At 41.6% G+C, this 11662-nt stretch overlaps 1 protein-coding gene across 1 annotated transcript; it reads right to left on the bottom strand.

Moving 5' to 3' along the window:
* Window positions 1-336: 336 nt before the first annotated feature.
* On the bottom strand, window positions 337-4976 carry LOC311126763 (acyl-coenzyme A thioesterase 1-like). The gene is made up of 3 exons (XM_084200746.1): window positions 4408-4976; window positions 3751-3956; window positions 337-1363 (listed from the first exon to the last, which is right to left on the bottom strand). Exons 1-3 carry the CDS (start codon window positions 4901-4903, stop codon window positions 755-757), a joined length of 1311 nt encoding a protein of 436 aa, XP_084056872.1. The 5' UTR covers window positions 4904-4976; the 3' UTR covers window positions 337-754.
* Window positions 4977-11662: the final 6686 nt, after the last annotated feature.

The raw sequence follows: 11662 nt of genomic DNA, 5'->3' as shown, positions 1-11662 counted from the left end.
AATAGAACAGGGGACAAATGTTTAGAGTGTAGCGCTGTTTAAATTAACACTATTCACAGAAACTTGGAATAACCCGTACATGGTTGGTTAGATGAGAATTTGCAGAAGCCTTTATCTATATTTTGGAATGGCAGATGTTGATTTCGGGAGACTGCCATCACGGACAACCAAACAAACGTTTTCTGTTAGTTAACATCAACGCATCGCGATCCACCATAGGATATCAACAGTGACAACCGTTGGCTGCTATTTAAGTGATAGTTTGACTATGAAATCCGTGGATTGGTGTGTGGCCCAGCACGTATGACAAAACAACAGTACAAAACCAAAGATGGATCTGTTTTAACTAATTTATCTTCTGTCATCGTGTTGAGTAAAACTTATATACTAACATCACCAATCAGAGGTGAAAATGATGGGTAATTCCCCGCAATTTGATGTGGTCAAACCGTCAGCTTGTGTAACTGTAGTAACACATAATGGAAGGTAGTGTAATATACATTAATTAGATATGGCAAAACAATTAAATATCTTAATTTAGCATGATAGTAAATGAAGCAAACTCAGATTTTTTTTTCAATAATCACACATTTCTCACTACTTTAACCATTTAGATGTACTTTTTTTTTTCTTCTCCTAAGCACAATTTCACCAGGCGCTCTAAACTAGTGCAGCAGACTGAACGTTTGACTCCCTAGTTAGCTGATATATTAAAACACCTGTCCAGACCTGGAACTTAGCCATCCTCTTAGTGTTACAGCCTGGCATCCTGGACAGTGTTGCTGCTGTCCTTCAGGTGTTTCCTGAAGAACTCCTGGACCCTCCTCCACAGGTCCAGCTGAGCCTCGTGGTGGGCTTTAGCCTCTCCCCCATACACCACCACTTTACCCAGAGCAGAGTGGAAGCCTGACGGACAGTGGGGCATGTAGGGCACCTCCAGGAAATGCCCCGCCCTGGGGTACGTCACAACCTCAAAGTTATCTTTCCCATGATGCCTCAGCCGGGCGGCGGCCTGCTGGGCGAAGAGACAGCTGTTCCAGTTCCTGTCGTCCTCCGAGACGGCGAAGAGGAACCTAGATCCGGAAAGTTCTATTGGGATCACAGAACCGCGGTTCCCCTCAGTCTCTGGGTCCGGAATGGCGTCTCGGACGTCGACGAGGCCGGACGGTAAGAGAGTGACGTTCTCTAGGACAGGCATGAGGGGGGGGATGATGAGGTCTTTGTAGTGCAGAGGCGTCATGATATTAGCGTTGCTGCCGTTGATACAGGCTGTGGCGGAGATGCCAGAGAGAAACGAGGCCATGGACAGAGCCAGGTCGCCACTCTTGGAGATGGACAGGATTCCTATTCCTGGACCTTGAATCTAGAGGAAAATAGCATGGTTTGCAAAGGGACTTAAAATCATTACATACAATCAAGGTCAACCGGTTTTGACAAACCAATAAATTGATGGTTGAATTGAACACATAAAGAGCATTGTTATTGCGTTGTGCCGTTGTTATGGGTTTAGCTGTTCTGTTGATACGTGTAGAGTACCCCATTTAGTCGACTGGTCGATAGGCTGTTGGTCACCGAGATGTCTTTAGTCGAGCAGTAGCAAAAAAATATATAATGTTGTCCAAGACACCTGTCTGGTTCGCGCCTGTCTGAGTGGACTGACCCATTGTGGAGGCCGTGGGGGTGTCACAGTCCATCACTCTAAAGCATGTGCTACTGAAATTGTATATGGTTATATTATGTAAGAGCAATGGTGCAACACAAATCAAAATTATATTATTTTTATAACAAAATGCGCTTTCTCCCACGTTGGATAGCGGTCGCTGTCCGCGGTTCTGAAACACATCAGTGCGCTGTTGAATTGGCACCTTTTCCTAGACCATGTTGCTATGTGCATAATAGCAAAGTTAACCAGCATATTGGTGTTGAGAACAATGTGGCGGAGGCAGCAGCGGAGTTAGATGAGAAAACAGCCCTCGCCTTATTGTCGAAGAAATGTGAAGAGAGAGGAAACCCCAACTTAATTAGGTCTATAAATCAACAGCCTAACTGTTAAATGTGCCTGGTTTATAAATCATCAATATATCTACAGAAATAAGACAGATCCTGCTTCTGTTACCTGTTTGGTTGATAGCCTACTGATTCCGGGAGCACCAAGCCTCACGCAACAATTTCACAAATTCGGCTGTTTTTAATCTTTATTATGCTGTAATAAAGGCTTTGCACTTTTAGTCGTTAGACCAGCCTCTCTGGTATTATTTATAATGTATTTAGTGTTGTTTACACTGTTCCAAATAGTCTGAATAATTATAATATTAATAACCCTCCTTTTTCCTTGATCTCCTTCTTATTGTTATTATTATTATTGATGATAATCATTATAATAAGTGATGTAATTATCATCAGCAGGCTTAGTTTAGCAGTCTTGTATAACCACCATGGACCTGTAGCCTAAGAGCACATCCTGTTTAGTCTTAATACCGTAACTTACTTAGGCCTTGATTTCAATACTTATATAGGCTACTGTATCAATCAATCATTATTTCGTTCATGTAATCACACAGCATACGAGTCATTCATGATGTGAAATGCAATCCAGCAATTTTGTTTTAAAATAAAATAACAACGACCATTGAAAAATTAGCTTAAACAATAAATATGCACGCAGCACTCCATACCTTATTTTTCTTGATCTGTTTTCCACAATTTATTTATTTATTCCACACATCTGACTTCCTGCGCAAACAGGAAACAGTCCCCCGTTTCGAGTTTATTTGTCACGTCATCTGCATCCGTTTTGCTGTTACATGTGTTACGGTGTTCAGAGTTTGTTATAACCAATTTATTGATGTGATTATGACATGCTATAGGTCAGGCCCTATTGGTCACAAAGCAAAGCGAAGCATACATGTGTCACATAAAGAGAGCAAGGGTTGAGGGAATAGGGAATGTTTTTCCTAAACAAATGAGGGATTTTGGTAACATAACTTTTCAGTCAGAAATGGCTGTATATATATATATATATATATATATATATATATATATATATATATATATATATATATATATATGTTGCAGCTTCAGCAATACAGGCTATACACACTGATGTTCTGTGGTGGTCGCTGCAGCAGGGAGGAGAGAGAGACAACGGGTGCTAGTCACAGTCACTCGCTGTCTTTTTTTAACACAAGTCTGAGCCTGGCGGCACAATCAAATCAATTGCGGTCGGACTCCCTCTAGTCATTTGTGTGTCTTAATTATTTCAAACAGTTCGCTTAAAGCATCAGACAAGCTCAGTGCATATAGTTGATTTGATTAAAACACATAGGATGTGTCTATGGAAAAACGCACATTTTGTAAAATTTTTACCAATCAATTGGTCGAAAGAACAGACAACTCTTGGTCGACCAAGATTTTTTTGGGTCGGGGGACAGCCCTAGTGTAAAGCAAACAGCAGCCACTAGATGGCAGCCTTTACACAGCTAACAAAATATTGACGCCTAGTGAGAGAAACCTCAAGGTGATATTTTCTTCTAATGGAACAAATGGCCCATATTCATGATGCGTCTCAAAATAAGAGTGCTGGGCTGGGTTTCCCAAAAGCATCATTGCACTAAGATCATTTTTCGTCCATTTAGTTTCAACGGAATTACGATGATCTTAGTGCTACGATGCTTTTGGGAAACCCAGCCCTGGACATTATATGGACTTGAGGAGACTGATCACAACTCCTCCTCTTCTTCCTCCACTAACCTGTGGCTGTCTCCTCAGGAATGTAATGGCCTCTTCAAAGTACTCCAGGTCAAAGTGTTTAGGAACGGTTCTGGACAGGTCCTGGTAGCCATAGTAAGCCAGCGCCAGAACCACAAAGCCTTTGTTAGCCAGCAGACTGGCCCGGACCTCAGATAGACCTCCACCCAGAGTATACACATCTAGTACCCCAGGAAATGGACCCTTACCTAAGGAGGGGAGAATAGAAGAGGACTAGAGAGAGAGAGAGAGAGAGAGAGAGAGAGAGAGAGAGAGAGAGAATAACAAGAGAGAATAACAAGAGAGAAATGTAGGCCCATTGCTGTTTTGTCACACTACATATGGAGATGGTTTCTGGCCTGCCTACCTATATAATACCTACGCAATGCAAAGTAGGCCTTGTTGTCTAATGCAAAGTCCTATAGGACATCTAAAATGTAATTTGTGTTTTTCTTAGGAGAACTCACAACAACACACTGGCAGACTTTTAAATCATCAACAGTATAGGCCCTATGGTTAAAAACTAATAATTGAGGTTTAGGCCTACAGTACATACAATCAATGGATTTCCATTTCCTTAGAGCAGTGTTTATTAATACTGGCCCTGTGGACCCAAAAATACAATTTCCCACTTGAGAGCAGTTTGAATGGCCTACTGACCCGGTGGTAGAAAGAGGACACCCCGAATTCTTCCTTCTTTCAAGTCCAACGGTATCCTCCTCACCCCTTCTGTCATGAACCGCCTCTCGTTGGTCTCTGTGACCAAGAGCTCACCTGTATCCCCATGCAGAACGTCTATATTAACCATCATTGAATCCAACACATTCTTTTTTAACATTTTGCTGTGTGGAGTCTCGGGCGCCATGGTCCAAAACAAGCCCATGGGTTCAACTCCCGTGTAGCTGCCGCCCAGAGAGGGAGAGCGGCACAGGTCCACCTGTCCTGTAGCATCTGCCTCGTACAGGGCAGAAGCTCTGAAGATTACCCCTTTATCGTCCCGGAGTTTGGACCTCAACTCCACTTTCTGGTGTGGAGAAAGTCCATCTACCTGCACGTGCACTTGCTCGTCGAAGAAACAGCGAGGGCTGGGGAGAAGCCTAACGCGAACCTGTTGCGAACACATTGTTTTGTAAACCCCTAGAAACCAGCGCTGCATTAGTTTTTACGCTCTGGAAAGTTCAATTGAACGGAAACGGTGCTGTACTGTACTGAACGATCAGTTGAGGAGCGCGGAATGGTTGTTGTTTGGGAACACTTCTTCTTCGTCGTCAAGGTTGTATGGCAGTCTACACCTATTGTGGTGCATTGCTGCCACCTACTGTACTGGGAACACTGCAGTCCAAACTCAAAGGGTGCGTTCGTAAATTCACTCTGGAGTGCCAGAGAGCTCTCAGAGTGCGCACTGGGCGTTCGTAAATTCAGAGCGTTGTCAGATTGTCCGTTCGTAAATTCAGAGCATAGCTAGCTAGCTACTTCCAGACATAAATGAGAGAATACCTCACTCTGACCATTTTTGTCGCCCTAGCAAAGCTGGTTAAGCTGTTTTCATGTTATCCATAGCATTGGTGACTGTAACTGTGCTGCTGGCAACAATTTAATAACGCTTTATTGCAGAGGTTTACTGACACCGGCCATATTTAACGGTGTTGAGCGTAGGTAAATTCATCAGATATTCTGCGTTCTGGCACACTAAGTCAACAGTGCTCTGAAATCGGAGTAGATAGCCAGAGCGAATTTACGAACGCACCCAAGTAGACAGCCCTCGACCCTAAACCCTCAGCACATGAATGACGTTTTATGTCGTCACATCCGACTGTAACTTAAATGTTTTTATTTATTTAAATAATAATAATAATTATTATTAATATTATTATTATTATTATTATTATTATTATTAACAACAAATCAATTCAAAAAGTACATGGGGGAACACAAGTATATATAAAGAATATACAAAGGACAATTGGGCTAGGGGCGGGGCTAGGGGGTACAATATCACATTACACAGGACCTTAAGGGGCATACACATATTTATAATTCTAACCGCTTGTTTGTTGGTTGAGTATTTCATTGTCTTATAGTTCAATTTCTTTTTGTAAGGTAAGAAAATGTGGTGTTTTGTTTGTAAATTTACATTTGTGAATATGAAATTTGGCCAAAAGAATAATGAAATAAATTACATAAAATTGTTTTAATTTATTTCTATCGTAGGTAAAGAATCCAAGCAGTACATCTCTCCATCATAGTGTAAAATCTTCATAAATGTGTTCAATTATAAATCTACTGTATTCATTACATGAATACAATGCCCCAAAAAGATGCAACACCGTTTCTGGGTGGTCATTACAAAAGGTACCATGGTCTTTCTTAAACGTCTTCATATAGCGGTTGGCAGGATAATATTTATGAATACTTTTAAAAGAGACTTCCTTAATTTTTTTTAATAAGTAGGTATGTGTGTGGCAACATCCAAACAGATATTATCAATAAAACCATTCCGATAAGGCATGACATAAGGTAGAGATACAACATCCTGCTGAAACAATGCTCCTATATCTCTATTGTTGTTGAATGGACAAAAAAAAAAAAAAAAAAAAAATTCTTACTGATGAGTCAACAGGGTTACTCGTAGGTATGTTCTGAGGGTCAGTTCTTGACACGTTCCTGAATAATAAAGCAACGCCTGAGGGAATGGCATCTAAAACAATTGCAAAATCTTTAGGTGTTAGGGGGGTTCTTGTAAAGTGATAAGAATTCCTTATAATTAAGTAAAATACCCTCTGCATTTACAAGTTGGCTCACCCATAGGTTATTATTTCGGAATGGATATTCTAAAAACAAAGAAGTATTTTTATACAATATGTCTCGATTATTCCACATATAATATCTGTGTGGGAAAAAATTATGCTTATAAATGAAGGACCATGAGAAGAAAACCTGCCGATGAAAAGCAGACAGTTTCGCTGGAACTTTGTCAATATTATATAATTGTAAACCAACATGAAGTTAAGGGCACCAAAAGTAGAGAAGACATGATGAGGAATAAAGTTCCACGTAGAAGTGGGTCTTCTTAGGAATTGTTTTATCCGTTTGTCACGACTTCCTCCGAAACTGCTTCCTCTTCTTGTTCGAGCAGGCTTCGGCCTTTCGGCATTCGTCGTCACTTGCCTTCTAGCCACTGCCGCTCCTCATCTCATCATTCCATTTGTTTTGTCCTGTTTATTACACACACCTGGTTTCAATTCCCCTCATCAGTACCTGTATAAGTGTTCCCTCTGCCCCCTTGTCTTTGTGTGTGATTGTTTATTGTGGAGGTTATATGAGCTCGGTGGAGCTCCTTGTGCTTTGTATCGACATGTATACGGAATAAACCTTTATTCTGTGATTTACCCTCCTGCGCCTGACTCTGTCAAAATCACACGCCACACCGTTTTCCTAATGTAATGGGTACGGTTTCTCCACAGAAAGTTGAAAAGCATCTGGTCTATCTCTTTGCTTTTTTATGAAGATAGTGTTGGCATTGTTAGCCTGGAGATACCTTCAGCCTTGGTTATTATGACTCTTCCTTTTGAAGAGAAGTCCCTCTGTGGCCATTGCTTTAGCTTCTTCTGGGGTTTTTTAGTAAGTGGGTTAAAATGTAGTAAACATCTAGACTTCTGGGCCCAGATTCACAAAACCTTCTTAAGAAAAAATGACTTCTTAACTGCTATTTTTTTCTTAACTAAAGGCTTATGGAGAAAGTTAAGCAAAGTTGCTATTCCTCAAAAAGGTTATTGGAAATGTTCTTTCTCCTTAAGCAAAAAGTTAAGAAGAAATGTGATTCTTGAAAATAATGTTATTGGATTTGTTCTTAATTCCAAGATCGCTAAACCCTTGTCTTAAACTCTGGGCAGTGAGAGAATAAACTCATGAAAGCAATTGAACATGTTTAATTCACTCACAAACTTCATCTGAAAGTTTCAGTTTCAGTTTCAGTACTGATTATTTTAAACCCAAGAACATGTTTTAGAACAGTAATCTCAGTCTGAAATATGCTAACATTATTACAATTGCTAGCTAGATAGCTAGCTAAATTGGTTGCCTAGCAACACATCTTAAGAATATTATTAAGAAGATATTTGAGAAGTTCGTAAGAAAATCATAAAATCGAAAGATATTGTTGTGGAATTACACTTACTATCTTCTGAACTTTTTTTTTTTTTCTTAAAAAGCTTCTTACGTTTTTGCGTAAGAAGTGTTTTGTGAATCTGGTCCCTGATCCTTAGTAATGGTTATGCCTAAATATGTAAATTCTTCTTTCACTGGAATACCATAATATGAGGGTGTCACACAATCTTTGACAGCCATGAGTTCACATTTATTAATGTTAAGACATAGACCAGATGCTTTGGAAAAGGATTCTATCACATTGATCGATATGGGAATCTGACTAGCTAGCGTCATTCAGAAAAAGTGTAGTATCGTCTTGTATCTTAAATGTCCCTTGCCCAAGTGAGGGAGAGTGATGATCGGAGAGGCAACGTCCTTGGTGGAAATCTTGAAGTTGAGTTTAAACACAACCAAGCTAAAGCTATTAATGTACCTAGCAAGCTAACGTAGCTAGCTACAGTTACCCATAGCTGACTAGCAAGTTTTAGAGTTTGGTCATTTATTCCAATACATTTCAGAATTCCAACAAATATGTTTATGAAGCTAGCTACATTTTATAGGCTCCTCACTACGAGACTAAGCCAATTTGCCAACGCTAAAATCAATGTAATCTATATATATATATACACTACCAGTCAAAAGTTTTAGAACACCTACTCATTCAATGGTTTTTCTTTATTTTTACTAATTTCTACATTGTAGAATAATAGTGAAGACATCAAAACAACACATATGGAATCATGTAGTAACCAAAAAAGTGTTAAACAAATCAAAATATATTTTATATTTGAGATTCTTCAAATAGCCACCCTTTGCCTTGATGACAGCTTTGCACACTCTTGGCATTCTCTCAACCAGCTTCACCTGGAATGCTTTTCCAACAGTCTTGAAGGAGTTCCCACATATACTGAGCAGTTGTTGGCTGCTTTTCCTTCTCTCTGCGGTCCGACTCATCCCAAACCATCTCAATTGGGTTGAGGTTGGGGGATTGTGGAGGCCAGGTAATCTGATGCAGCACTCCATCACTCTCCTTCTTGGTCAAATAGCCCTTACACAGCCTGGAGGCGTGTTGGGTCATTGTCCTGTTGAAAAACAGATGATAGTCCCACTAAGCCCAAACCAGATGGGATGGCGTATCGCTGGAGAATGCTGTGGTAGTCATGCTGGTTAAGTGTGCTTTGAATTCTAAATAAATCAAAGACAGTGTTACCAGCAAAGTACCCCCACACCATAACACCTCCTCCTCCATGCTTTACGGTGGGAAATACACATGCAGAGATCATCCGTTCACCCACACCGCGTCTCACAAAGACATGGGGGCCCTTCAGGGGACGAAGCACGCACCCCTGAAGGGCCCCCGTGTTGAGGGTCAGTGTGGCGGAAATGTTTAATTTTTTTTATGTTGTTGCCTACCCTCACTACTTAGGGGCGGCCCGTCAGGAAGTCCAGGATCCAGTTGCAGAGGGAGGTGTTCAGCCGCAGGGCAGTTTAGTGATGAGCTTGGAGGGCACTATGGTGTTGAACACTGAGCTGTAGTCAATGAACACCATTCTCTCATAGGTGTTCCTCTTGTCTGGGTGAGAAAGGGCAGTGTGGAGTGCAATAGAGATTGAGTCATCTGTGGATCAGTTGGGGAGGTATGCAAATTGGAGTGCATCCAGGGTGTCTGGGAGATGGTGTTGATGTGAGCCATCATCAAAGCATTTCATGGCTACATGTGTGAGTGCTACGGGGTGATAGTCATTTAAACAGGTTACCTTGGCGTTCTTGGGCACAGGGACTATGGTCAGACACTTGCCAGCTGGTCAGCGCATGCTCTGAGTATGCCTCCTGGTAACCCATCTGGCCCTGTGGCCCTGTGAATGTTAACCTGTTTAAAGGTCTTACTCACATCGGCTATGGAGAGCGTGATCACACAGTCGTCTGGAACAGCTGGTGCTCTCATGCATGGTTCAGTGTTGCTTGCATCGACGCGAGCATAGAAAACATTTAGCTCATCTGGTAGGCTTGCGTCACTGGGCAGTTCGCAGCTGGATTTCCCTTTGTAATCTGTGATAGTTTGCAAGCCCTGCCACATCCGACGAGCGTCAGAGCAGGTGTAATAGGATTCAATCTTAGTCCTGTATTGACGCTTTGCCTGTTTGATGGTTCGTCGGACTGCGTAGCGGGATTTCTTATAAGCGTCCGGATTAGTGTCCCACTCCTTGAAAGCGGCAGCTCTAAATAATAATAAATATAATATGCCATTTAGCAGACGCTTTTATCCAAAGCGACTTACAGTCATGCGTGCATACATTTTTGTGTATGGGTGGTCCCGGGGATCGAACCCACTACCTTGGCGTTACAAGCGCCGTGCTCTACCAGCTGAGCTACAGAGGACCACAGCCTTTAGCCTTTAGCTCAGTGCAGATGTTGCCTGTAATCTATGGCTTCTGGTTGGGATATATACGTACGGTCACTGTGGGTACGTCGTCGTCAATGCACTTATTAATGAAGCCGGTGACAATGCCATTGGATGAATCCCGGAATAAATTCCAGTCTGTGCTAGCGAAACAGTCCGTAGTTTAGCATCAGCTTCATCAGAACACTTCTGTATTCAGGGACGGACTTAGTGATTTAGAGGCCCCAGGCAGAGGCCAGTCTGAGCCCCCCTCCTTTATAGTAAAGGCAGTGCCTTCAGAAAGTATACATACCCCTTGACCTATTCCACATTTTTGTTGTGTTACCACTTTAATTCACCCATCTACACACAGTACCCCATAATGATAGGGTGAAAACATGTTTTGAGAAATGTGTGCAAATGTATTGAAAATAAAATACAGAAATATCTAATTTACATAAGTATTCACACCCTTCAGTCAATACTTTGTAGAATAACCTTTTGCGGAGATTAGAGCTTTGAGTCGTCTTGTGTATGTCTGTATTAGCTTTGCACATCTGGATTTGGGGGTTTTCTCCCATTCTCTCTAGCTGATTTTCTCAAGTAGTCAATTTTCTTCTTCATGATTGGCTGAATCCTCCTGATGACCTGGTTGGACATGACTCAAACAGAGTCACCAAGAGGGATCAGCCAATGAAGTTGGAAGTCCCACCCAGTTGGCTACATTAAAGTGGTGGAAGCCCTCAACGGCGCTGCCCATGGATGTGGGGAAAAAGATGGCGGAAGTGGATGATGAAGTGGATTGTGAATCTAATGGCGGTAGAATCAAGGAGAATTTGAATATTGTCCAAAAGAATGGAAAACGGAGCACAGTAGAGTATGGTGATGAGAATGTCCCTTCGTATCTTGTAGGAGGACGGTTTGTTAATGAGGAGCAGCTGATTGAAATACCAATCTTGAGGAATCCAGTGAAGAGTCTATCAGTTATTTTGTTTTTTTGATATGGAGTCTCTCCCTACTCAAGTGCAGTTAGGGTATATTAACTACAGTGTCAGAGCATTTATCCCAAGACCAATGCAGTGTGATCACTGTAAAGCTGTTGGTCATGTTTCAAGTGTTTGCAGAAGGGAGAAGCAGAGATGTCCAAGTTGTGGAAAATATAATATTATGTGTTATAAAAGTGATGAAAATGTGACATGTTGTAATTGTGGTGGGAACCATGAAGCCACGTCTTCTGAATGCCCCACAAGGGTGAAAGTGAATGAGGTGGCCAAAGTCAGGGCTTTCCAGAGCATTTCATATGCAGCAGCTGTTAAAAGGGTTGAGGGTTTGAATGGTGCACTTGAAGAGTCCATGGTGATGGATAGGCCTTTACTGCAGGTTGCA

This window comes from Coregonus lavaretus, assembly GCF_964263955.1.
Source record: "Coregonus lavaretus genome assembly, contig: HAP1_SCAFFOLD_2583, whole genome shotgun sequence".
NCBI classification, from domain to species: domain Eukaryota; kingdom Metazoa; phylum Chordata; class Actinopteri; order Salmoniformes; family Salmonidae; genus Coregonus; species Coregonus lavaretus.
Note: the sequence above shows the minus strand (reverse complement) of the source record. Positions and strands in the feature narration are given on the sequence as shown.

What these genes read in the sequence shown, in the direction of transcription:
- LOC311126763 (XM_084200746.1), bottom strand. Translation starts at nt 4,903, where the DNA reads ATGCAGCGCTGGTTTCTAGGGGTTTACAAAACAATGTGTTCGCAACAG. An exon ending in TGTCCTCTTTCTACCACCGG is followed by an intron (nt 3,957 to 4,407) that starts GTCAGTAGGCCA and finishes TCCCCTCCTTAG; the next exon opens with GTAAGGGTCCATTTCCTGGG. An exon ending in TCCTGAGGAGACAGCCACAG is followed by an intron (nt 1,364 to 3,750) that starts GTTAGTGGAGGA and finishes ATTTTCCTCTAG; the next exon opens with ATTCAAGGTCCAGGAATAGG.